The sequence below is a fragment of the Chamaea fasciata genome, unplaced genomic scaffold, assembly GCF_029207755.1.
Source record: "Chamaea fasciata isolate MVZ Bird 193981 ecotype frontalis unplaced genomic scaffold, bChaFas1.0.hap1 SCAF_1, whole genome shotgun sequence".
In the NCBI taxonomy this organism is placed as follows: Eukaryota; Metazoa; Chordata; class Aves; order Passeriformes; family Sylviidae; genus Chamaea; species Chamaea fasciata.
In genome coordinates, this window is record NW_027094086.1 from 71,026,169 (window position 1) to 71,052,983 (window position 26,815).

At 41.4% G+C, this 26,815-nt stretch overlaps 1 protein-coding gene across 4 annotated transcripts in view; it reads left to right on the forward strand.

Annotated features, from left to right (window-relative positions):
- Positions 1-4,363: 4,363 nt before the first annotated feature.
- The window catches only part of TENT4A (terminal nucleotidyltransferase 4A), a 60,283-nt gene continuing 37,831 nt past the window's right edge, over positions 4,364-26,815 (forward strand). For all 4 annotated transcript variants that reach the window (XM_066185916.1, XM_066185924.1, XM_066185930.1 and 1 more), the window contains exons 1-7: positions 4,364-5,468; positions 19,915-20,038; positions 21,480-21,526; positions 22,481-22,601; positions 24,134-24,241; positions 24,948-25,076; positions 26,118-26,331. In XM_066185916.1, coding sequence (XP_066042013.1) covers positions 4,654-5,468; positions 19,915-20,038; positions 21,480-21,526; positions 22,481-22,601; positions 24,134-24,241; positions 24,948-25,076; positions 26,118-26,331 — 1,558 coding nt within the window. In that variant the 5' untranslated portion in view covers positions 4,364-4,653. The remainder of the gene's footprint in view (positions 5,469-19,914; positions 20,039-21,479; positions 21,527-22,480; positions 22,602-24,133; positions 24,242-24,947; positions 25,077-26,117; positions 26,332-26,815) is intronic.

Consider the following 26,815-nt stretch of genomic DNA (forward strand, 5'->3'; position numbering starts at 1 on the left):
CTGTCTCCTGGTGAGTAGCACACTCTGAAGGTCACTTGTTAGAGATGCACCTCCTTTGGCAAGACAGCCTTTCTCTCACACCCCCATCTAGCTCGAGACCTTGATTTGTTCTGTTTTTCCTCTTCCCGCCTTCATCAGGTACAAGTGTGGTCAGATATACTGCTGAGCCCTAGTCTCTATGCCTTCTCCATCCATCCCACCATAGAACCACAGAATATTCTGAGTTGGAAGGGACCCTCAAGAATCATTGAGTCCCGCTCTTAAGTGAATGGCTATGGGGCACAAGGGCAAGAAAGGAGATCAGAGCTGGTGAGCATGAAGGAGATGATGCATCAGAGGCTTGCAGTGTGTTTGTGGGTGGCCAGAATCAAGGTCATATGGGCCAAAATCCAAATTTCATGTCCAGTCTTTCCTTACACACCTCTAGGGATGGTGACTCCACCACCTCCTTGGGCAGCCCATTCCTATGTCTAATCAGCCTTTCTGTGAAGTAATTCCTCCTAATGTCCAACCTAAATCTACTCTGGCACAGCTTTAGGCTGTGTCCTCTCATTCTGTCACTGGCTGGCTGGGAGAAGAGACCCACCCCTACCTGGCTACAAACTCCTTTTAGGCAGTTGTAGAGAGTGATAAGGTCACACTTGAGAGTCTTCTTCTCCAGGCTAAACAGCCTCAGGTCCCTCAGCCATTCCTTATGGAATTCATGCTCCAGACCCTTCATCAGTTTCGCTGCCCTTTTCTGGACTTACTCCAGCACCTCAATGTCCTTCCTCATTTGAGGAGCTCAGAACTGGACACAGGATTCAAGGTGCAGCCTCACTAGTGCCAGGTATATGGGGAGAGTTTTCATTATCTGCTAAATACACAAATTCAACAGGGGGAAGGAAGCTTTATTGAAAAGAAAGGATATTTTTCTTATGATCCAAACTCTATTTGACTTTCAAACATTCTGAGAATTTTACCTTCAGTGTGGAGTTTCACTCAGTAAAGGACAGCTGAATTAAAATCAAGCAGACTTTAAAAAAAATTAATCCTTGCAAAGGAAGTTCTCGCTTGCTACTTTTAGAGGGAAATTCTCACTTTAAGAGACAAGATTAGAAACATGCTTTATTTTGGTTTTTCACTGGAGAGGCTAGAAACAGAGGAGAAAAAAAGCTGATGTTAGAAGATGATAATTTTTCTTGTCATTGTGCCACAACAGACCACCAGGTATTATTTCTCCATATTGTACACATTTATGTAGGAAACATGTAATCCCTCCCTTTTTGCAGAGATATTTCAGTGATGTGCCACAAGCTTTGACAAATCATCATGAGATAGATAAATGAATTGATGTACTGTCAAACCCTTGCTTATCAATTTCTTAGAGATCTCTTTCTTCTCCAAGTACTTAAAATGTGGACCTTCAAGCACATTGTGCCTACTCATCCCTCCCATGTCCTATATTACACTCACATGTATCTGCTGCCTTGGACCCATACAAAAAATTGACAAAGCACTATTGCAGCTTCAGAAATTCTGTCTAACACAGCTTAAGCCAGTGAGAGACAACTCTCTCTGTGACTACTTCAGGAAACAGCCTAGCCTCTTTTAAGACAGCGTTGGGATTGGTAAGAGTCTCTCGTCATTCAAAAGCTGTTTCTGAGTTACTGCCTCTTACAAAGCAGTGATCTCTACCCCTTAGACCGGAAAATTAAGTTGGAGATAATTTTAGCAAAGAGGGAAATCAGGCCTTCTTGAAAGTGCCAAGTTTTAAAAGATGGCAGCAGGGCAGGGAGGGACATAAAGAAAACAGGTAATGAAAATGCTGAGCTTGGAAAGGTCTCCATAAGATTAGCCACTGTGTCTTTGGTTTCCCCCTCCACCTCTTCGAGCAACCTGATCTAGTGGAACCCTGTCTATGGCAGGAGGGTTGGAACTAGGTGACCTTTGAGGTTCCTTTCAATACAAACTACATGATTCTGTGATCCAATGAAAACATTGATCAGTATTCCTTTATTTTAAGAGTCTTAATTCAGCAGGTGGAAGATGTGATCTTTACTTGTATGAAAAATCAGAACACGGAAATAAAGAGGCAGAGATGTGGGCTCTGTAGCTCCCTCAGCCTTCTCAGTATTTCACAGTCGATCTACAAAGTAACTTTTCCAACCATTGGCATACCACAGCAGCTACTATTTCTGGCAGAGATACAGTGGATCCTCACCTCTCCTTGCTGTACCCAGGCCATCATAGAGGCAAGAATGCTAAAAAAAGGGACAGTGTAATTCTCTGGTTTATTTCTTACAGCATTTATATAAAAAGAACAGAGTCAAGGGGCCTGTAATTTGTCTTCTTTCAAGTTCAATAAAAACCAAACCAAAAAAATCCAAAATCTTTTGGAAGATGAACCATAAAACCAAAGACTGCTATCAGTAACTCAAGGTGAAATCTCTGCTGAAGATCTGAACACTTCATTGGCCATGCAAGAAATTGTGATGAACATACTCCCACATGAGACATAATTAATAGCTCTTTCATGTGGTTTGGGTTTGGTTAGTTTATTGTGTACTTTTATGTGTACTTTGGCTGTTAGTCCTGAAAATAGGCCTATTCCTTAGCAAAAAACAAATTAATGACCTGTTTTTTCTAAATGACTCCCAGAAATAAACATTAGGCCATCACCCTCATATCCGTTTCCCTTGCTCTGAAGTCTAAGGGTATAGTTCGAGAATACAACTGCATCAAGCACAACTACCCTTTGCTAACAAATGACAGTCTTGTTCTCTCATACTCTCTCTACTCCCTCCTTAGTGACAGCTCTGATCACAAAGTACGCTAATTCAAAACGAACTGCTGAAAACTATTACTTTTCTTCCAAGTGCAGTCTTTGAATTAACAAGTGAAATTGGCTCACTGATCAATATCAGGGATTGTGCAAGGCAGCAGGAAAAGGAATTAGCAGGATTATGGAGAGCGGGACCTCTCCTTTTCTCACCTTCTGGGGCAGCTAGTTCATTCAAGAAGTACCATGTAACTGTATTGGAGAGCTGTTCTAACTAGGATTCCCCGATAGCATTTGGCTTTTTGCACGTACAACTCTTCTCTGCGCTGTTCTGCAGTCAAGTTAAGGATTCTGGGGGGCCCTAGACAGTGAGAGTTTCTGGGGCTACCTCAGGAGGGGACACTTCATGCATATGCACGCTGAAGCTGCTCAAGGAAAACAGGCAAATCATTGGACTAGAAAGAGAACTGTTAAGGACATCATTCTGGGAGGCTGGCTGTTAAAGCCCATCTTCAGATCATGGTGTGTCTGTGTCTGATCCCCTTCCAACAGCAGTATGCATTTTACTTAGTGATCACTGCACGCGAAACCCATCCATTAGAGATAGCCCTTGGAACAGGCACTGTCTCCCTGTCCTGTCCACAGTCCTGGACTCAAGCCCAATAAAAACTGAGGTACCCAATGAAAATGGGGGGCTTTGCAGTGCTGTCTTGGTGCTACCAATCCAAGGAAAGCCTTCCCTTGGTTATGAACTGCATGGTGCTGTCTGGACACATCACCCAGGCCTCCCCTTTCCCCCAGGGAGTGAGCAGCCCTGCTCAGCCCGGCACTCTCCGCTGCTCAGCCTCCCCAAAGGAGGTTTGCCTGCACTTGCTTCTCCTCTGAATTGGTCCTCAAAATCCACCCTTTTATTTTTGTGGGCTACAGTTCTCCAGAGGAATGAGCTGTGGCATGGAGGGGTCAGACAATGCAGTATCTGTGAGAAACCACAGAGGCGCAGGGCTGCGGCTGCACCAGCCGCTCACGGAGATGAAGGGAAGACAAGTGAGAGGGAACCTCATGAATGTCTGTAAGTATCTGAAAGAAAGGTGTCAAGAGAATGGAATCAAGCTCTTCCTGGCGGTACTAAGTGATAGGACAAGAAGCAAAGGGCAGCAACTGATGCAAAGGAAGTTACACCTAAACATGAGGAAGAACCTTTTGTGTGTGAGTGACTACACACCGGCACAGGTTGCCCTGGGAGGTTGTCGAACCTCCCTCACTGGAGATATTCAACAACTGTCTGGGATGCAATCGCCTGCCACGTGCTCTAGGATGCGTCTGCTTGAGCACAGAGGCTGGACCACTTCCAGCCTGACCCATTCCGTGACTCAGGGAGTTACGGAGCTGCCGGCCCCGCGCCGCGGCTGCCGCCGCCCGCCGCCGCGGCTCAGGCACGGCCACCCCGCTCCGCGCCGGCGCGGGAGGGCGAGCGCCGGGCGGGGGAGCATTCCCAGCTCCCGTCTCCCTCCCGCTTCCCGCGCATGTGCGGTTGCCAGGGCGGCCGTCTCCGGTGAAGGTTTAAAATCTGCGGGACATGCGCAGTGCCGGTTCTGGCCCTGGCGAGGGGGACACGCCACATTGGAACGGCGAGCGGAGCGCTCCGGGCAGCGCCGGGTACAGTTTGCGCCGCATTCGCTTCCTCCCGAGCCGCGCTCGCCTCGCCCGGCTCTGCCTCCGGCCGCCCTGCCGCCCTCCCTCGCTTCCTCTTCCCCGCTACACATGCCGCTGCTGCCGGGCCGCTCCTAGCGCCGCTGCCGGGCCGAGCGAGCGAGGGAGCGGGCGGTGAGCGGGCGGCGGCGCGGAGCTCTGGCCGGGCAGTGAGGGACGGCGGCGGCGGCGGGCGGGCGTGGATGGATCCCCGCGTGGCCTGGATCCAGCCCGAGCAGAAAGGACCCGCGAATGCGCTGTGGATGCAGATCTGGGAGACCTCGCAGGGCGTGGGGGGCCGGGGCGGCGCCAGCTTCCCGCACTACCTCTGCCTCAACTCCCCGGCGCTGGACTCTGCCGCCTCTCCGCCCCGCGGGCACGGCTGCGTGCGGCTCGGGGCGCCCGGCGCCTGCTGCTCCTCTTCCTCGCCGCCTTCACCTTCGCCTTCCCCGCCGGCCCTGCTGACCGGACTGGTGCCCGCTGTCCCCGGCGGCCCTGCGGCGAACGGCGGCGGCGAGGGAGGGCGGCGGCTGCAGAAATCGCCTTCCGTGTCTTCCTCGTCCTCCTGCTCGTCGGTGGAGTCCGGCACCGAGAGTCCCGGCTTCTCCTCCTCGGGATCGTGCAGCGGTGGCGGAGGCGGCGGCTCCTCCTCTTCCTCCGGCGGCCCCCGGGCGGTGGCGGTGGCTCCTCCCGGGCTGCTGGGCAGCGGGGCCGGACCCGGGGAGTTTTTTAACTTCCACGAGAACAAAGTGAACGCTGTGAATGGGCACCACCAGCCGCCGCACCCGGCGCGCAGCCCGCACCCGCCCCCGGCGTCTCCCCAGCAGCACCAGTACCACCCGGGCCGCAGGAAACGGGAGAATAAAGCCAGCACCTATGGGATGAATTACCTGCTCTCCGGCAGCCGCGGCGTCGCCGTCAACAACTCCCCCCACCAGCAGCGGCAGCCGCCTCAGCCAGCGCTGCAGAGCCCCGGCACCCCCTGGAAGACCAGGAAATACAGCCCGGGCGTGCAGGGGTGAGCAGCCGGGGCCCCGGGGGCCGCTGCAGCCCCAGAAGGAAGGGGGGCCTCGGCCGTCTCCTGCGGCCCCGCCGGGAAAGGGGGGCGGTGGGTTGGGATCACTCGAACTCCTCCGGAGCCGGCCGTGGGAGGGAGGCCGATGGTGGGGGATGGCGGGGCACAAAGCCGTGCCCTTTTGTAAATCACCTTGGTCTGTGCCGGCCTGGTGGCTATTGGCCGAAGCAGTGATTCACGCAGTGCCAGGGAACCCGTAGATACAGGGGGGTTAGGCCTTGCCTTGTAATAGGTTGAGAGGTGAAGTTGTCAGGCCGTTATCAGAGGTCACCTACAATAATTAAAGCAAGGATGTGTGCAGGATGCTTGTCAGAGCTACCAGGCGTCAAGTCACATTGTAAGGGGGGAGTGGAAGGCTTCCGTTCAGAGGAGCTCACAACCCTTGTGTTAATATTTAAATGCTTCTGCTTAGGCTGCAGCTTGGGGAATGTTAGTAATATCACTTGAAAGGGAGGTGCCGAGTTCTGTCTGAGGTGGGCATGAAAGTCAGTGTGGTCTTAGAACATTTCTCTCAAGTGTGTTTTAGCTCTAGGATAGGTTGAGCCAGCCAATACCTGTACAGAAATCTTGTCTTTTTGAAGAGAATGCTTTTATGAAGCTTATCCTGTCTTGTAAACCATACCTTTCTTGTATAAATGGGTAGTTAGAAAGGCCAAGCATTCAGTTTGATCTGATTGGCATGGAGAAGGGACTAAAATTGACCAAAGTGTATCTGGGATGCCCTGTGAGATTGCTATGTTTCACCGGTCAAATTTTATTCAATCAAGAGGAAATGTTGCTTTCTAAAGTTAAGGTTATTTTATTCTTGGAAAAAGTGCTAGCTGCATTGACTGACTGTAGCAGATTTCTGATGTCACTTCAAAAATAGTTTGTTGGAACATCCTAACATCAAGACCCTTGGATGCCTGTGGAATAAAGACACTGCATATTTGTAGAGGGGAAGTAGCTCAAAATAACAGGGTATGAGCTGGGGATTTTAAAGTGAGAGATTGAACTTAAGGACAGTGCCTTCATTTTCTCTTTTGTGTAGTATTGTCAGGTGCTGAGTATGTAAAAAGTTATGAAGAAGTATTAAAATGTGTTTTTAAAGTTCTATATTTGCAAACCATATCCTCACGAGGGGGAGGACAAGACTTTTGACTACTGCTTTTTAATTCTGGACTGACAGTGAAAATTCAAATTTCTTATAGGAAGTTATAATTTGAATCTTTTAAAGGTGTCTTGTGGTAGGTGCTTTGAGTCCTCTACTAAGAAGTTTGTATGTCTCAAGTTCCAGTAGTATCTTTAAAATAGTGTGAAGTTTTTGTTTTATTTTTGTAGAGATGCAGAGTAGAGTACTGCGTTAACTTTTTAATTTAAGTCAACTCAGTGTAAGTGAGGCAGATCTTGAGGCAGGTAAAGGAAGGAGCAGCCTGAGTTTACCCAGCAGTATTTGCTCTATGGCAAATGGCAAACCTGTCAATCAAATCCAAGCGTTTCAAGTTCTGTCCTGTAGCTGTTAGACAGCACCACCTATGCCATTCACATACCTTTATTTTTCATCTTCTCTCCTCCTGTTTTCTTTTAGCTTTTCTGTAATAGTGGCTTTGTCACTTTTCAAGTATTAGTTTACAGAGAATCCATACACAGGAAAATTGTTTGGCTGAGATTCAGTTGCACAATACAGTTCCATAATGTAGGTAGTTCTTTTCCTGATGTGTTAATGACAGATTTTTTGCTAAGTATCTTTGAAAGTGGAATCTATGCTTCCTGATCTTCTGTCAAGGATCTGTGTTAACAAAAGTGGGACCTGATTCTGGCAGTGGGATACCAGTGACTGCAGCATATGTGATCCTGTAGTTCCAGAGCATTCCTTAAAGCAGCAGGGAACTAACTGGTGCTGAAGGAGAGCGTGAATCTTGAAACTATGGACGTAAATATAGCAAGCAGTTTCTGCCTTAAAGTTTGAGTTCTGTTAGCCAAGGTGAATCTCGGACAAGTGTATATTCTTAAACAATTTTCTGTGTAGTGTTAGTATTTTTTTATGAAGTGCTTACATGATTGAAGTGAGAATACTGTCACTGGTGGAGTGGATTTAGGTATCTCTATTCTGCAGTAATTCCTGTTTAGTGGTGAGCTTAACTTTTTCCTGAAGCCTGGCTGTTGTGTTATTTGGCAATTCAAATAAAATGCACTGAAAAGGCTGGGGTGGGGACAGATCCCTACAGGAGTTTCTTGTGGATCCCTTATGTTCCTTTAGTTGCCTGCTGTTCCCTGTCAGCCTGGTCCTGAAGTATTGCTTTGGTAACTCATCATCTGCTGACAGAGCATATTCAGTGTTGCCGTACAGGTATATCCAACTGTTGAAAAATGTGATCCTGAAAATCTTCAGCTGCAGTCTGGTTTGGGCATTGATTATAGGATGTAGGTAGGACTTGATCAAAGGTGCTCTTCTGCTCACCCTGTACATGAGTGGTAGAGCTTACTCTGCTGTGAGTATTGTTGGTAAAAGAATGCTTTTCTACGTACAACAACCTCTCGGTAACAGAGTAAGCAGGGTAATCTCTGTGAGCCCTCTCCTAGGCTGCAGTTGTACTTCTGATGAATTGCCTGCGTGCTTTGGAGCAGTACTGCGCTCTCCTGCTTTCTCATTCAGAGCTGAGGATGGTCTGTAGCAGTGCAAGTCATCGTTTTATTCACACTGTTCATACTCAGTGGCTTTGTGATGGGAGGTGCGGAGATGTTTAGGAATACTGTGTAAACTCTGTGTTTTCCTGTTTTATATACAGCTTTCCTTTTTTCCCAGTGGCTTCATGCTTCCACCACTTTGATAGCAGCGTGAAAATCTTTGTAAAGGAAATTTTTGCCATAAAACACAAGTGTGAAAAGCTGTGTTTGATTAGGTTTCATCCTAAAGCTGTGCTTTTGGATGCCCTAGATTGTCCCATGTTATGCTTTTACAGAATTCTGGAAGGTAAGGAGTGAGGAGATTGAAGCCATATTTATTCCAGTGATTTAACAGAGTGATTAATACAGCAGCAGTGTAAATTCCTATGTGCCTGAGTTTAGTTTAGGACTACAGATGACAAAATGATTGGTTTCAGATGCAAGGGAGAGAAGTGTCCTTTGATATGAGCTTAATTCAAACTGTCGTGACTGATGTTCAGAACTACACGTTATTTCTTCGTACTGTAAAGTGCCCTCTTGTTTGGTTTAAAACTACATCTAGCCTCTTAGGGCATGCATTCTTTGTTTAGCAAATGCCTTCTGTTTCTGTAAAGTCAGTGTCTTAAATATATCTGAGTAATTTAAGCATCCAGAGAGTTTAAAAGTGCTCAAATATTACTTCAAAAGACCACATCAAGCTATTCTAAACTTTTTGCTGAGGCCTCTACTGCTTTTGTTTGGATGCACAGCTAGTAGAGTACTGAAGTACATCTCTGAAGATGTAGCTAATAGCTATTAGTGAATAGTATAAAATCACATGAGATTTAATTATTTTGCTTTTTAATATGAATTTAACAAAGTAAGTAAATAATTAAAGCGTTTTAAACAATATGAGTCTGTTCTGCTTAATATTTTCAGCTAAGCAGTCAGTCTAATTGTAGATGTTGAGTGAGATTAGTGCTGAAATACCTGGCATATCTGCTTGGCGCATTAGAGTGCTGTGCAGAAACAACAGAACTGGCTTGTTGGGGATTAGTTTGGATACCAGAACTGTTATGATACATTGGAGTGGTTCTCTGCCTGGACTAACTAGTGTTGCATAGTGTCTGACGACTTCCTGCATTTATTTTTTCCCCTATATAGCTGTTATCTTTAACTCTCTCTTGGTAATGACACACAAGTTCTGCCATAGAGTAAAAGAGCACCAAGACCTCCACATTTCCTTATGCTGAAGGAGGATTCAGGGCAGCATTCCCTGATGACTGCAGCAGGTACTTGGGGAGAGTTCTCATAAGCAAGGTGAGCTTATGGCAGTGCTTCCACAGACGACTTGCTTCAGTGTTCACCAGTTTGCAGCTGAATGATACTGTGCACAAAAAGTGATGTCCAGAGATATGGTGCACCTGTATGCTAAGCCTGTATTAGGTCATCTTTATTTCTTCACCTGTAGACAGTGTTTCTAATTCCAGTCTTACAGGGGTTTTTTGCATTTTTGATACATTTCAGAACTTTAACTATGATAAATTTAATTACAGTTTAGTGCAATGCACTATTAGAAATCCAATGCATTCAGAACTGTACATAGCTCCAGTTGTATGTTTGCCAACCCTTGCTTCTTATTATCCTACTGTTAGAGCTGTCAGATACAAATTAACGTGATGCATGCCACATTGTCAGCCCCTTCTGCAAATTTTATTTTCTTGTACTTTGAGCTGAAAGAATATAGACTTCGGAACTACTCTGAAGCTTTTACTGTCTGCAGTGAGATGTCCAGTTCTTGTAAGGGCTTTAGGGGCCTTCTTAACTCCTCCCTGTGCTTAACAGTGCTGTCTTGCTCCGGCACCTTCTAGTAAAGAATCAGTACAGTGGGCTGTGCTTTACCCACACTGCTGCCCAGTCCTTGGTGTCTGTCTCTGGTGCCAGCTGGACACCTGTAGTGGAGGTGTTCATATCAGAGGCAGGTTGTGCTGGCATGGTACACTTAGTTCTTGTTTTGCCTTACTATAGGGTCAGGGTAGAACTAGGCAGTATGTGCTGGAGCGTGTGCAAGGAGAGGTGGGGAAGTAGTTGCCTGTTAGTCATAGTAAATTTCTGGAGAGAGCATCAGGATGTAGTTAAATGGATTGTTTTCATGCCTGAAGGTTGGTGTGAAGTAAAGTTCCAGGGTAGCTGCTGGATGAATTGTCAGAAGAACAGAACATCTCTTTTTCTCTGTGGTCAAATAAGTTGCCTTGGTAAAGCAGAAAGTTTCCATGTGTAGTGGATACCTAGTGTAGAGTTAGAGACTGCTGCTCTGGGGAGTGGAATGAAAGGAATGTTTTGGCAGCAGTAGGCTCCTGAGTCACCAGAGGTACTAGAGTTCAGAAAGGCTACAGAGCTACAGTGGTAAAACATGAGAAGGCCTTCCATGACAGGTGCTCACATCTGTGTGTAAAGGAGAATGGGACATGTTTGGAGCAGTTTAATCCTGGCATCAGCTTCATGGTGTTTTTGCCAGTTGTTAGGCTTTGGCAGTAGAGACAGCTGGCACTAAGAACATCAACAGCTGTACTGGGTGAGACCCTTAGAGGACAATGCCAAGTATTGGGAAAAGAATATACCAACGTGAACTTGTGGCGATATTTCCTGGAAGTATCTCCCAGCTTTAAATTATCTGTGGTTCTTGGACTACCTGGGCTATAGGCAGTGCATTGATAAGCTTATTGTAGATTTTGTCTTGCCTTGATCTTTTATCACCTGGGATTAGTAATGACCTGTGGGAAGATGTTCCTCAGTAAAGCTGTGCATTATGTAATGATTTTGGTTTTTTATCCTGAGACTGTCACTAGGGTTGTAGTGGCTGCCAGTTGCAGGTGTGTACATTACAGGGGCAGACCCATAAGTGCTTTTTGCAGGGGGCTTGAGAAAGGAGGAGGTGGGAGGTTGAATCACCTAACTGTTGCTTGTTTTTCAGTCTGTTAAATCATTTCTTGTATTGAAACTGTTTCCTGCCTCTAGATGTTTATCTCCTGTATGCTTTGCAGTCCCTGTTTTATCTTTGGGACTCACATGAACCACACCTGTGTGTGATAATGTCACAGTATTCCTGCATCTTGGGCTGTCTTGTTCTGTCTTGTGCTTTGTCTCCTGATTACTAACGTGGGGCTTGCCTGATGTTTTTGTGCTTTGAGGCTTCACCTGTGATCTTTTATATGTAAACTAAGAGTTCCAGCTGCTTGTTTCCTGTTTAAAAACAATTCTTTATCTATATGAAGGGTCTTTCCCCTCATCCTATGTCAGTTTAGTTTCTTCATAAGCCTGCATAAGGATGTATGGGGCCATTGTCAAATGCCATTTGTAGATCCAAGAAAATGATAGTTTTTCCTGTGTGGTTCTCTGATTCTTCCAAGTGGCTGTGAATGTGGTGTTTTTGTTTTTGTTTTTGTTTTTTTTGAGACACTACTTCCCATTTTCCCATTTATGATAGTTATGTTAGCATCTTGATATATAGTCATAGCTATTAATTTATTGCCTTGATTCTACTTTAGGCTACTTTGACTATTTTGAATGTCAAAGTTAATCCTTTTAATTAAAAAAAAAAAGATAATTGCTTATTGTTCTGGTACAAATGCAGTATTGAGTGAGTGTGACTTTTGGTGAATACTGAATTACCAGGGATAGGTTTTGCTGTGAAGTATTTTCTATTAAAAAGTTTGGGACAAGTTCTCCCTTCATAGTTGTGGATCAGGGAAGTCGAAGTCTCTGAGGAATTAAAAAAAATAAAATACTAGCTTCTCTACATATCATGCATAGGGATCACTTAACTTTCTCTGTACTGATCACTTAATTCACTTAACAGAAGCAGGTTTTTGGGCTCTTGAACTAGTTTAGCCTTTCTCAATCATAGCCTTGCATCTCGTTAAGTTGTTCCTTATAATCGTTTTTGATATCCTTAATCTTCCAATCCTCTTTTCCTGCTTTGTACATCTTCCGGATTTCTGAAGACATCTTCTGATGGAATCCTATGACAAAGTAGTAAAAGTTCTTTTTTTCCCCTAAAACCTGATTAGTGGTGTGCACTAAACAACCAGTGTGATATCTTTACACACAGAATCACTGGATTGGCAGAGACCTCCAAGATCATCAGATTTAGAAGTCTCTTAAACACACTGTTCTTTTGGTTATGATTTTAAGGAGCTTCCTCTATTATATGGCAAAATGCAGCAATACTTTAATCCAGAGAAGACTTTTCTAGCTTTTTTTTTTTTGCCTTGCAGAGATACTAACTTTGAATGTGAAGGGTTTGTTGCCAGGAGTGGTTTGATGGATGCCTTTTGAGTTAGAGTCTGCTGGTCAGAATTATGTCAAGAGTTGCTTCTCTTTAATGTTTCAGTGGCTAACCTGATGTAATGAATACCTGATCTACATGGGCATAATTACTCTCTCATCACTGGCATGTTTCTGCTGTTGCAGTCTGACTTGTCTGGGATGTTAATTGCTTGCTATCTTTGACCATTTGGAAAAGAATGGTATTAAGACAGGAATTTCGGGTTTAAGTGGTTCTATTTATTGGCATGGCGAGCTTGTCCCAAGGTTTAACATATGGTGTTCTCTTTCACTGGTGCAACAAAATGGTTGTGATGTTTTCTTGGTGGTGTAGGGAAGTCCACCAGTCCAAGTCAGGAGTAATGCACTTCAGAAGCTTATGTAGCAGATCTACATTGCCACGTATTAAATTGGAGATGTACATCTGCTTTTTTTTTTTTTTTTTTTTTTTTTTTTTAATGATGCAACTTTTTCCAAGTTCATCCAGCCATTAATAAGGTAATTGGTTGAGTTTTACTGGATGGACATAGTTTGCAAAAATAGATTAGTTTCTGGTTTTCTTCAAAATGCAGACAAATTCTGTTTACTTAGGTCTGGAAATTTGCAGTGTAAATCAGTCCAACAAATGTAGTTTCTTGCGTGCATTGACTGCCAAGGTGTTCCTAAGAGGTAAAAATCTAATTGGCATGCAACTTGGTCTAAAGCTAGGATGGCTCTGACTTGCATGACTGTGGGGCAAAGAGAAAGCGTAGAGAGGAAATAAGAACAATATGATCTCTTGTGGAAAAGGTACAATGTATTTTACAAACTACTCTTTGTTCTGTGGGTGAGAACAATATATTTTATAAACTACTCTTTGTCCTGTGGGTGAGAACAAAGTACTTTTTTCTTTGTCTCTCCTTTGTAGCTAACTTGCAAAGTGAGCTCAATTCTTGTTTGAGTTTGGTATTTAGGGTACCTGTCTGTAAAACATTTCACAGCTCTGATTCATAAGTTCTATATAGTTGAGATTTTTTTTTAATTCAGTCACTGTAGTTTCCTACCTTCCATACAATTACAGTGACAAAGATAATTGCTGTCTGAATAAAGTAGTAATATGATACTGATTTGCTGCAGCAGTACAGTCTCTGAATACAGCACTGCATTTTCATGGTTTCTCTTATCTGTAAGCTTGGAACATTACACCGGGCATAGAGTAGTACTGCTGAGCCCTACTGGTGTTGAGGAGGACTAGTGTGCAAAGGTAAAGGCCTCTAATGGGTGTTGTGAGTGGGAATGTGAAGAATTCATCTCTTCTTGGTCAAAGTTGTATTTTAGCCCCTTTTGCAGATGTCTTAATCTTAGATCATACTGGGAGAAATCTGTCTCAGAATGCATTGTTGCTTTCACACATTCTGTCTGTCTGCGTGTGTGCATATATATATACCTTGATATATATCTCCTCCTTTATTTCACTGAACTGTGTTCCTTAGTTTTAGACTGTAAGGCTGATTGACTGATTTCAACTATTGAATGCATTTGATTGTTGTAGTGTGGGATTTCACCTGCATTTCCATGATAATGCAATTGTGCTTTGCCCTAGTCATAAGTGAAGGTAGAGTTCCAGAGTTTTCCAAAATACATGCAGTGTCTGATGTGCATTTCATCGTTTAGTCTCAAGACAGTGAAGTCACACGTGTTTTGGAATTCATGCTTCTTTGAAGGAATAGATTCTATGACTTTAAACCTTTATTTCAACAGAGATTCTTTAGAGATGCTGCCTATACCCTCCACGTTTCTTTACCTCCATTTTCTACACACACTTTGTATTAGACCCCCCGTGCTTTAACTGTGGCATCTGTTCTTTCCTTTTGAATGATGTGTTAGCCTTCAGCTAGAAAAATACTTGTTCTAGTAAGTAAAGAATATGTTTTTAAAAAGCATGAGTTGTTCTATGTTAGAGATACAATCATGTTTCTATCTGTTCCTTCAGAATAAATTAATGTGCTTAGTAGCATAGTCATGTTGAAAAGAAACCAGATGCTTACTTGAGGGAACAAAGTCTCTGTAGCTTTTTATTTGCCTTCTAGTTTGTGGATGATGTTTGAGAATTTTGTTTCTCTGCATTGAAATTAGCCCTTTAAATAACAAGTCAATCTTGTGTATAGTAATTTTTGCAGTAAATGAGTAAAATGGATGATCTCCTTTCTTAGAAACCTGCCTTTGAGGAAAAACATTGCACAAGTCTGAAAATGTCACCTGAGTGTTACTTTAACCTAGAGACTAGAAGAGTGGAAGAGTGGCTGCCTTTCCTAAAACAGTAGAAGGGGTAATTTTTTGATAAAGAGATGTTAATTCTGTTGCAGTAGTTCTGCCTGTAAGCCGCAGATGCTTGCTGTGCTTTGCAGTAATAACATCAGTAAATGGTAGGTTCCTCCAGGCTGTTAAAATTAGCAACCTGAATATTGTAGCAAGTACAAGTAGCCTCTCTTCTGCATCCCTGTGTTCTAATCTTTGCCATCTTATATTAGGTAAGAGTACATTTACAGCTTACCAACAAGTTTCTTTCCCACTATTTCTATAAATACAGTAAAACCATTTTGTGAAAAAGTTGATTAAAAGGCCTACATTTGCTAGTAAAGTAGTACAATAGGCATCTTAAAATGTTAGAGGAGATTGGTAGGTGCTGTGATGCTGTTGGGAATCCAAATTCTTTAAGAAGCCAGAAGAAAATTGAGAAGACTGACTTGTCTATATGTTGAAGGAAGTTCTATAAATAAGAATTAGGGTGTTACTTGTATCTGCGTGTACATCATGTGCTGCAGATGGAAATTGTGTTCCTAATGGTTAAAAAATACCGTCACATTCCTGACTTAAGAAGTGCTTATGAAAATCATAGAGGCTGCATGGACAAAATACTTAAGTAAAAAACTATCCCTGTATTGGCTGGCTGAATATTTCACTGTTACCTGTTTTTTTTCAGACACTTCATTATTCTTTCAGCTAGTAAGAAGTTATGCTGGGATTATTCCTGAACAGCATACAGGATCTTGTTTTGTATACATGAGAGCTGGGGGGTTTTTTGTGACAGTGTTCCAGTAACCTTATCTGAGGAAGATGTTTACGAAAATGCAAAATACTGTTACATTAAATTTTTTAAAAAAGCATATGTCTTGGTTTGGGAAGACAGGTATTTGCCAGGTAATAAAAAAAAAAACAACTGGAGTTTCTTTTGGAATGGAGAGTGTAAACTCCTCCTCTACTTTTTTTTTTTTTCTTTTTCAATTTTAAATTTACAATCAGAGGCTCTTAGGCAAAGATTTGAGAAATAGGAATACCAGTTTTTTACTAGTATGTATTACAAAGTAAACAAACACAAAAAAACCTCACTAAACAACTACAGCATTAATAACAAACGAAAACCACTAAGAACCTCGAGGGTTTGGTTTCACAAAACCCAGGGCAGTTTGGTTTCAGTGTCCCTGCAGGATCTTCAGAGCACCAAGCTGAAACAGTGGAAAAGTCTTGGGCTGGTAGCTGGGATGGCAGGGTGTCCCGGCAGGCGGGGGCAGGATGTCCCGGCAGCGCAGGGGGCGCAGGGTCACACTCTAGCAAGAGGAGCAGCGCCAAAGAAGCCGAAGGCGAGGCAGGGCCGGCCCAGCTCCCGCGGGTGGCAGAGGAAACTCTGGATTCAGGCTGAACCGGTGATAGTGGATTTCTCAGGACTGGATCTTTTTGGCTACAGTGAAACTTTTTCAGCCAGTAACAGCTGTTCTCTCTCTCTTCAAACGCTGGGGAAAAAGAAGAGTCGCAGTTGCCTCAAGCTCTGTCTTTTACGTGCATTATCTCTTCCTTTTAACTGTCCACTTCTTTGTTTCGGTTAAGTACTCTCAAGTATCTAACACTTGGTTTCCTTGGTAACTTATGGGGAAAAAATTCTTTAGAGAAAGAAGGAACAAACTTAACCCCCAACAGCATCTCTGTTTTGAGAAGCTTATTCAGGTGTAAACCAGAAGGTAAAATGCTACAGTGGTTGTGCTGTCATATGCTGACTGTGAGTATGGCATTGGTTTTTGTGTGGAAGGACGTAGACCAAGAATATGATCTCTAAGAAGTAGAAACTGGAATTCAGGAAAACCGGAAAGAGCAAAAAAACTAGAAGTTTGTTAAGACAAAAGGTTGAGAACTGGTTTGCCAAATGCATTAAGACCTGAAAGTCTTGCACATCAAAAGCAAGAAACTCACCAGAGTCAGTAGGGCAGAGAGAGAGGTGAAAAGGCACCAAGGGGGAACACAGATCGTGTAGTAAGAGCTAAGTGAACTAATTGCTTTCTGTCAGAGAAGGACTTAAGGGACTTCTCAGCAGAGCTTTTTTTGACTCCAGGCAACAGCAATTTTAAATTTCAGTAAAAGTTTAAATCCAGTCAGCAGAATATCTGTTATACATCCATGTCTTGTGGTATATGCCAAAGAATTTCAGAGGAATTAGCCGTAAGTATGGCTTGAACTCTAAATGAGCTTTGATATCTAGACCTTTGCTGTTGTTCTGTGCAGACTGAAGCATTAAAGCAAGTGCTGCCTTGCCAGTGCAAAGTAGAAAATATGAACCTGACTTCATTAAAAAGATGATGAGATGGAGATGTAGGTTAGTGATGAGTGATATTCTTCTGAGTCTTTCATAACATGGTTAACAATTGTGGCAGTGTTAATCATCAGAGGAGAGCCTCAGTGGGGCATCAAAGTGAGAGTACTGTTGTGTGTTGGCTGTTTTTATGAGCCCACTAATGCTCTGGGGCTGTTCTTGAGAGGCTGTGCTGTGTGTGGTGGAGGTTGTGATGGGGACGGAGACCCCTTTTGTGCTCTTCCCTAATACAGCATGGCTACTGTAATTGCATTTTTTTCCCAGAAATGTCTAGACCTCCTGGAGTGGTTGGATGGGGCTGATACCATAAAAAACCAGAACTTCTTGCATGACCAAACATAAAGAAAGGGTCTAGTGCATATTTTGATAAAGGTAGTTGTGTCCCATTTTCTTGAAGGAATCATTGTTAATCCATATTCCTGTGTTCAGTTTGATAACACAACTGCTGATTTTTTTTTTCAGAAGAGCGTTTGAGATTCTTTTTGAAGATTTTGTAAAAACCAAACAGGTTTGCTGGGTTTGCTGCTTAGAACCAAAGGAAATAATAATTTACTTTATAATAAGGGAGAATTAAAAATAGAATTACTCAAGACTGTAGCTCGATATGTTCATAAATACCTGGAGGGAAGAAATGAGTGATAGAAGGATAGAAAGGATAATAGAAAGCTAGAGCTGACTGCAGACAGACACAGTGGGAGTTCATTGTTCATTAGATTATAAAATTGCTGGTAAAATTAAATTCTAGTAAATATAGAATCGTGACTGAAGAAAACTAATTCAGGCTGAATGCACCCAGTGAGTGGGCTTTATGTTGGTGGTTTTGTTCAGAAAACACCTTGTAGCTCCTTCATTATGGTCTCTTTACAAGAGCAGCTGTGTGCTCAGGTACCCTCAAGCAGCAACAATATTCCCAAGTGTAGGGACAATGAAGTGAAAACAGGTGTGTGTCCTGGACTGAATGGCAGGATTACCTGTTGACTCTGTGTGTGTTTCTGCCCACCTGTCAGCAAACGTGGTGCAGATTGAAAACAAGCCAAGGAAGGTTAGCAGTGATCAAACTTTGGACTTTTGTGGAAGGAGGCAGAAAGCCATGAGGGTTAGTAGCTTGGAAAACTGCTAGTGGATAGAGATAAATGGATTGAGAGCCTGAGAAGTCTTGTCTTTTGAGATGAACTGCCAGTAACGACTCTTTCTTTGCCCCAGGAGAAAACATCAGATAAAATCATTACCAGGCAGCAGTTTAAAATAAGTCATTCTTTATTCTGATGCATACTTAAATTCTCATGGAATTCCATGAATAACAAAGCTGAAATGGATTAAAAGATCTGGAAAAATCTATGGAATTAAGTTCTTTGAGCTATTATGTATCATGGTTGGGATTCACCCTGAAGGTATACCAGATGGAATTACTGGGGGCTTGGAAGGATGGCTGCCCCTTTGCTTTTCTTGCCTTTTCTTGCTTTCACCCTGTACCTGCTGTCTGCAGAGCATTATAGGCAGAATAGGAAGGATTTAGATTATCCCCATTGCTATTAGGTGTATTCAAGTATTTTATTCATTGGTCTTTTTGTCTTGGAAAGGTAGGAAAAAAGCATACTTTCTATAAACAAAATAAGGGCATTTTAGTTTGTATTTTCTGTCTTGCTCTAAAATTTTGGAATCAAGTGGATTCATCAGCAAATTGAAATGTTAGTTAAATCTGCTGTGTAGTTAAATGTTCAGTTGTGGGTCCAGTTTAAGATAAGAGAAAGGGCAAACAGTAATTCAAAATATTTATGCTTTTTGGAAGTATCTTTGAGCTTTGCTGTGAAAATCTTTGTGTGTGGAAAGGAATACTGACACTTAAAATTAGGCATGTGGTCTCTTGGAAGTTACCTGTTAGCAGGGGAGTTACCTAGTAAAATGGATTGCAGAACTCTCAGATGAAGAGTTGAGTTCTACTAGAGAGGCATTAAATTTTCTTTTTGGAAGGCTAAGCGTATTAACCATAGATTGATTTTTGGGTTTAGGACAGCATTTGGATTTCACTACAATGTTGACGAGATACATTTTTTAAGTTAGACAGAAATCTTAGAAATATGTCAACATCAAAAAGATGTTTGGAAAAATGTTACAGCAGTAGTTATTTGCATTTTTGTTTGGCATGGATTGATGCTTTTCCATTGAAGGCAAACATGACATTCACCTGAAAACTCAATTTGGCAGCAAGAGTTCTATGGTACTGGTAGATGTGAAACAAAAGGGCTTAATAGGTGTATAAGGTTCCAGTGTCAGGACTCCTCATGTAACATTGGTATAAAAATACTTCACACTTGAGAATATATTTAACATTTCTCACTGTGACTTCAGTTGGAAGGTCACTTTCTATATGAATGAATGGCTTGAGTGTCAAAGTGGATGTCTTTATGTCAAGAAATACTCAAGTGTCCTTTTTATTGTCCTCTGCAAAAACTCACTAATGCCAGTGGCCTGTTTGCCATCTGTGTAAACCGCCACATACACAGAACTAAGAGCTGCTGGAAGAATAAACCTGCTTGAAGACTTTGGTTTGTCTTGTGCTGCTTACATTTGCATCACCAGGTAGTTTTTAAGATTCAGCTTTGTTTTGTAAAGAAAATAATCATTAAGAATGAGGAATTGAATTTGGCATTCGCATTTAAGCCAGTAAGAAATACAGTAAATGTCTACTAGAGTTAGTGTTCTGAGCCCTTTGGTTAAAGGATGATATTAAATAAAGCCCATGGCCTGTTTCTTGTAGAATTTGTCATAGTTAAATAGTTTATATGTCACTTTAACTGATCCTACTTTCTCCATTAGACTACATGAAGAAATCATTGACTTCTATGACTTCATGTCCCCTCGTCCTGAAGAAGCAGCTATGAGAAGAGAAGTGGTAAAAAGGATAGAAACAGTCATCAAAGATCTTTGGCCTACCGCTGATGTGAGTGTGGCTTCAGTTGTGATTTGCTTCTCTAGTAAATTGTAGAGCTTGGTTCACTTAACCTTGCTATTATTTTGCTTTTAGAAATGAACAGGTAACTCTTCAAGTTCAAGGCAATTGACTTAATATCACAGTTCTTGCAGTATTTGGAAATTGATTTTAAAAACTGGGGAAATTTCAAATCTAGATTTTGGGTTAATGAATGCTACTGAATGTTTTTTTTCATTTTGAGAACTAGGAATGTGAAGAATTGTCAGGTTTTAGTAGTGCATTTCTTAAAGTAAAAGCTTATTAAATTGATTGTGTCTGTGTAATTTAATTTTGAATATTTAAGTGAGACAGACTACTAATGTATCCTTTAGTGCTAGGAGTCCTGAATGTGTAGATATTTTAAAAATCAAATTATTTTATGAAAGAGCAATTAAATGCAGGGTTGGTTTTTTTGGGGTTTTTTTTTTTTTTTTGCCCTACTCTAGTGGGAAAATTGTGCTCCCTGAGATATGTTGCAATCTAAGCTGGTGAAATTTCAAACACTTTGTTACCCAATGAATAAGTCTGGTTATTCAAAAAGAATGTATTCTGAACTGTATTTCTAGCATCACTTTTCTGATTGCCTGCTTGCAGCATTGTCATTAACAACCAGGAAAATGTTTCAGACCATGGTGATTTCATAGCATTCCATGGCAGACAGTGAGGGCTTAGGCCACAGCACCGAGCTAAAAATACTGTAAAGCTCATCTGCTTCATCCTTACCCATGTTTTTCCTTCATAGTGAGATTTTTCTACCTTGTGGAAATCAATATAAACAGTGGAAAGGGCCTGTGTCGCTCAGGAAAAAAACTAAGTGAGCTTGTTAATTGGGCTCTGCTGTATCAGAGAGGGAAGAACATCTCAATTCTTTAGGTAGGAAGCTCACTGAAAGTGTTTGATATAGTCTCTGGATGTATCCTCACTGTGTCTGCTTTGCAACATAGAAATACCTGCTGCTACTTCATAGTTGTTATTAACAGTAAAATCTGGAGTATTTATATTTAGCTGAATGATATGTTTAGATGCACTTGCTGGTTTTTAAACCTAAACATTTGAAAAAATTTTCCTCTAAACTCTTCCAATTTCAGTAAAGCTGTCCTGTAAGGAAAAGAAGGAGCAAGAGGAAAGTAAATTGATAAAAGCTTGTATGTCTGTCAAACTGGAAACAAATAATGAACTTGGTTAAATTTATTCTCTGCTAACTGGTTTGGTAGTTATTTCATGTTAAAGAAGCCAAATTTCCTCTAAAGTTGCATCTGTAAGAAAAAGTGTGTTTGTTCAGAGTATATTGTAAAGTAACTTTTTGCTTGGCTATATCCTTAACAACTGGAGAAAAGTATGAAGTTTTGTGAAAGTAAAAGGAAGAGAGCATTCATAATTGCAAGATGTTTTCCTGCTGTGTTCTTTTCAGGTCCAGATATTTGGCAGCTTTAGTACAGGGCTTTATCTTCCAACTAGGTAAGTAATAGTTTACTCTTGTCTTCTTCTGCAGAAATGCTAAGTTTCAGAGGAGTTTAGAATGGAATGTGCAAGTGTGTCAAACTTTCAGTAAAACTTTTCTCTAATATTTCATGTGACAAAGGGAAGAGCTTTTGAACTTCAAGATTTGTGCTAAATATTTGGTATATCATGAAATATATCAAATATGCTCTGCTCTGCTTCTTGACCCTTTGATGAATTACCTTTTCTTCCTTGTGTCTGGGGTCAGTCTTTGTTTTGTGTTTTTTTTTTTTTTTTTTTTTTTTTTTTTTTTAAGAGACAGTAAAACTGAATGTTTAGCATTTCCCTTGTAAGGATTGTGTTTTGTTAAATCATATGAATTATTGAGAATGTGTCACTTATCACAGAGTTATTGTGTAAAGTCAAAAGAGCTATCATAGTGCTGTATGCCCATCTTTTTGGACAGGAAAATGTCTTACCTAATTTGGCATTTCATATCACTTAATGGTTCAGTTGGATGTGGAAACCTGTGTAGCTCTCCTTAAAGATGATGTTGTCTTTACATCAATTAAATTTTCAGAAGGAAAGCTCTGGAAATTTCATTTCTATGAATACCAATCACTGATAAAATTCTTTGGATTAATAAAATGCCTGTCAACATGAGTCGATAGATGAGGGATGGAATTTGACTGGAAGTCAGAGGGGAGGGAGCATGAAAGATAAAAGGAATGCAAAGAAGAACTCATCACAGTAATGGGAGCAAGAAACTAGAATACTGCTTTGGGCCCTAAAACGCCTCAAACTCTCTTGCTGAACGTTCCTAGAAGAATCTTATCGGGAACATACATTGCAAATTGCAAAATGGCATTCTACACATTACAAGTTGTACAAGGTGATCAATCTCACCATATTTTTTGTTAGTGTATTGTACTTTAGACTTAATGGATTTCATACTGTGTTCTTTTTGTCTAGTGATATTGATCTAGTTGTTTTTGGGAAATGGGAACGACCCCCTTTACAGCTGTTGGAGCAAGCACTGAGAAAACACAATGTGGCTGAGCCATATTCCATTAAAGTACTTGACAAAGCTACGGTAAGTAATGGCTTTGGAACAGTGAACTGAAAAATTTTCAGACCCCTTCAGATGCTGGTTTTAAATCATGTTCTTAATTCCTGAAGCAAGTTATGTTGTCTTAAGTTCTCTGCAGGATTTCAGTAGAATCTGTATGTGCTTAGCAATAGCATGGAGTCTTTTACATGGACATCAGTAATTCTGTGTATTGTGTTTGCTGAAGGCTGTACTTTATACTTACATTGTCAATAAAGATCTGAAAGTTAGTATTTGCAAAATATTCAGTAAAATAAGTTAACTATTTGCATAATGTTTTCCCATTGAGCTTTGAGGGGAATTTGTTAAGCCAGTAACTAGGGCTATCTAGCTTTCAATACGGTTTTTGGGTTGTCTTGTTTCTCATGGCATAGTGAAGAGTTCCAAACCTAACACTGGGTTTTCCTATCCAAAATATACTACTTGAGAGCTTTATGCCATTTGTGAGACTGATGTGTGTTATCTCTTGCATCTTTCTTGTAAGCCCGAATCATGTTGAATATGTTAAAAACTTAATGCATGAGAATTTTATGTTACTGAGCAAGTGATGTTTTCTTCTAGGGACTAAGGTGAGTATTCCAAACTTCTGCTAGCAAGCTTCTGTTTTGTGGTCTCTAAAACAGTCTTCCTCTTTTAGGTTCATAATATTCCTGTGGCTCTCATTAGAGTTGCAGTACATAACAGTAGCTTTGGTAGTCTTTGGTTTACCTGAGAACTAATGGGATTTTCAGAATCTGTATTACCAGTTAATGATGGAAAATGGCTCTAGGCTAGGCTTACAATTCCACTATCCCTTCTTATTTTTTTTCTTCTGATGTTTGTATAAAATGATGCTATACTTCTGCTCTTTTTTGTTTTCCATTTCAGATTAAAAATATGAGGAGTTCAATTTAAAAGAAATACTATCAGCTGAAATTTAGGTTATGATTGTAAGATGATTTTGTAGGGCACTGCCTTCCAGGTGGTGGTGTGAAGCTAAACTTACATACTCAGTCATTTTATGTTAATTTATTCCTGCCATATTGCTGTGCCTGCTTTGCTTTATCTCTTCTGACTTTCATTTGACTCTTCATTGAACCAGTCCATCTTGATAAACCAACAGGCATTACTTTGTGAGGTTGGTTTTCTGTCAGTTCAGTAAGTGAATAGTGCAATGCTGGGTCAGAGGAAAGCAGTTCTCACAGGTTAGGAGATTAGAAGATCTCCTATTAACTGGAATGAGTTATTAAAATAAGTAAATTAAGTTGTCATATGAAACACTGCTATTGCAACTATGAAGGCAGATAGCTAATGGCTATGAGAGAGTATCACAGTGATGGTAAGTTAACGTGGTTGTACATTAATCACCTCCCTAGAAAGCATTCACTTGTCAGTCAGTTAGGATTGTTACCTCCTCTCAGGCAGACTTGATAGTTGCATTCATTTGCACTGCTAGTATCCATGTGTCTTGAGTAAGCTAGAGAGCAGCACCGGTGTTGTATTTCTAGGGATTCACATTCTTGTCTTAATTTCTTCAGGTACCAATAATAAAACTCACTGATCAGGAGACAGAAGTGAAAGTTGACATCAGTTTTAATGTAGAAACTGGTGTGAAGGCAGCTCGATTTATCAAGGAATACATGAAGGTATCTGCTGTGTATTGAATGTTATGCTACTTACCAAGGATGTGCTAGATGCTTAGCTAACTTTTTGATATGGCTTGACAATTTATTGCTGAAGACTACTCTCATTAATACTATCTAAAAACAGATCTTTTAATGTATTATCTATTAGTGTCCATTCAGTGTTCCCTTTGATTGCTAGGTGTTTGAGTGAATAAATCTGTATATTGTGAAAGGACTTCTACAGTCATGTCTAGATTTGCAGATAGGCACTAAACTTTGCTTCTGAAGCAAGTCTCTTACCATGTTTTGCTTCCCTTGAATTTAAATGATGCTGCATTATGGATACTGTCTTGCTAAACTGTCAAAAAACAATTCTTATGTAGCTAGACATTTAAAAGTTTCCTTTTATGCTCTGTAGTAGAAGTACTGTTTAGAGTGAAAGCTTCAACTATGGTCAGTGACACTGGCCTTCAAAGAAGAACATAAAAATCTTACTGTTTAGGTGGGAAATAAATTTGATATGTAAGGTCTTCGATGAAATAAGAGTTGAGGTCCTGTCATCTCTAGAATAAAAAAAGCATGTTTCAGTTTTTCCCATGGAAACACTGTATAGCACAACACTGGAAATATTTTTGTATTAGATGAATTGTTGTGTGCTGAGATTGTGTACTTCTTTATGTTTTGGAATGTTGACATTGTCATTGATAAGACTTATTTTGCTTTGCAGAAATATTCTTTGCTACCTTACTTGATTTTAGTATTAAAACAGTTCCTCCTTCAGAGGGATTTGAATGAAGTTTTTACTGGTGGAATTAGCTCTTACAGCCTAATTTTAATGGCAATTAGTTTCCTGCAGGTAAGTCTGTTCCTTATTTGTTTCTATGTTCTTTAAAATACTTTGGGTTCTGTACCTGTGCCCTTTCATTGTACTGTTTCTCCAGCTGTCCCTTGCAATGCACAGCATTACTGTTATGGGTCTGAGTGTTTGGTCCTGTGGACTGCCTCTCAAACATCCAGGATCTATCCTGTGTGAACTGGAACAGCAGCAGGGGCCTTGTGAAAGGCATAGAGGCTGTGCATTGTTCTCTACACCAGGGCCTGTACCTGAATCACCTTAATGGTGCTTCATAAATCTGCAGGATGCATTTTGTCTTTTACTTCCCAGACTACTGGGTCTGAATGTGCAGAGTAGTTGATTTCAGTGTTTATAAAGATGATGAAATCCAACAGTCAAGTACTTTAATGTTGCTTAGGTTTTGACGTGCTTAAGGCTGGCAGATGCTGTACTTGACTGATGAAATAGCCAAGTTACAATGTTACAAACAAGTTTCAACTTCTCAATACGTTTTTGTGACAGTGAGCCTGGAACAGGTATGATGAGGTATGGGGTTAGCATCTCTCAGCAGCTGATGGAAAGCATCCATATTTTGCTGCTGGTGGTGTTGACTGAAATATTACTGTAGATTTTGTATACCAGATATAGTAAGTGGAGATACAGACACCAACTAGTTCAGCTGGGGCGACTAGATTGCCCCCCTGTTTCTGAAAACATTGAGGGGTGGATTTGCTGTGGAAAATCAGGTACTGCTTTCTTACTAACTAGGCTATAAATTAGTATGCAGTACTTCTTTCTTACTCTTGACTTAGGGATAAGAATTCCCTAATCCTCAAAAAGCCACATGAGGAAAGATGAAAGAATTCTTTGGCTTCTAGATACTGCTGAAGTGCTGCCCCCTCTTGGTTGTGTGAGGGCGCTTTAAGTATGTGAGGAGTGAATGACTCAGTTGAGACTTACGCAAAGAAATACTCAGTTGTTTAAATGAGAGCTTTTTGTTGCCCTGTGTTATGGTCTGAAAAATACTAATTTTTAATAAACAAAAACTGATTTGTGTTACAGCTACATCCAAGAATTGATGCCAGGAGAGCTGATGAAAACCTTGGAATGCTTCTAATAGAATTTTTTGAACTCTATGGAAGGAATTTTAACTACTTGAAAACTGGTATTAGAATAAAAAATGGAGGTGCCTATATTGCCAAAGAAGAAATCATGAAAGTCATGACTAATGGATACAGACCATCTATGCTATGTATTGAAGATCCTCTCCTGCCTGGTAAGACTGTACACTTCTTGCAATATTCCAGAGCTCTGTCTCGGCTTGTGCTCTCAGCTTGCCTTAGTCTGTCAGACAAGTTCAGAAGCTGCACTGGGAAGCGGCTGTTGCTGGCACAGAGGTCCAGTCAGGTAGGAGGCCTGAGGGGTATGGACCTCAGGTTTCCCAAGATTCTTAGCCTGAGTAAATTGGATTACATGCAAACAGTGCAGTTGCATAATGCTTTGGAGATCCAGAACTGTGTTGAGTATATAATAAGATTCGCTGACCAGCCCTGAGAGGTAGTGAAAGAAAGAATTCCAGGAAATCCTGAAAGGGGGGGTTGTTAGCAGAATAGCTGTCCATTATTTGCTGTGAGAATGAATTGGAAGGTGTAGCTTTTCCTGCCACAGTCTGTGGAGCTGTATAAAAATAAAGCACACCATATGGCAAAGAAATGCCCCAGATGCAGAACTTGTCCTGCAGGCGGTGCCACAGGGACTAC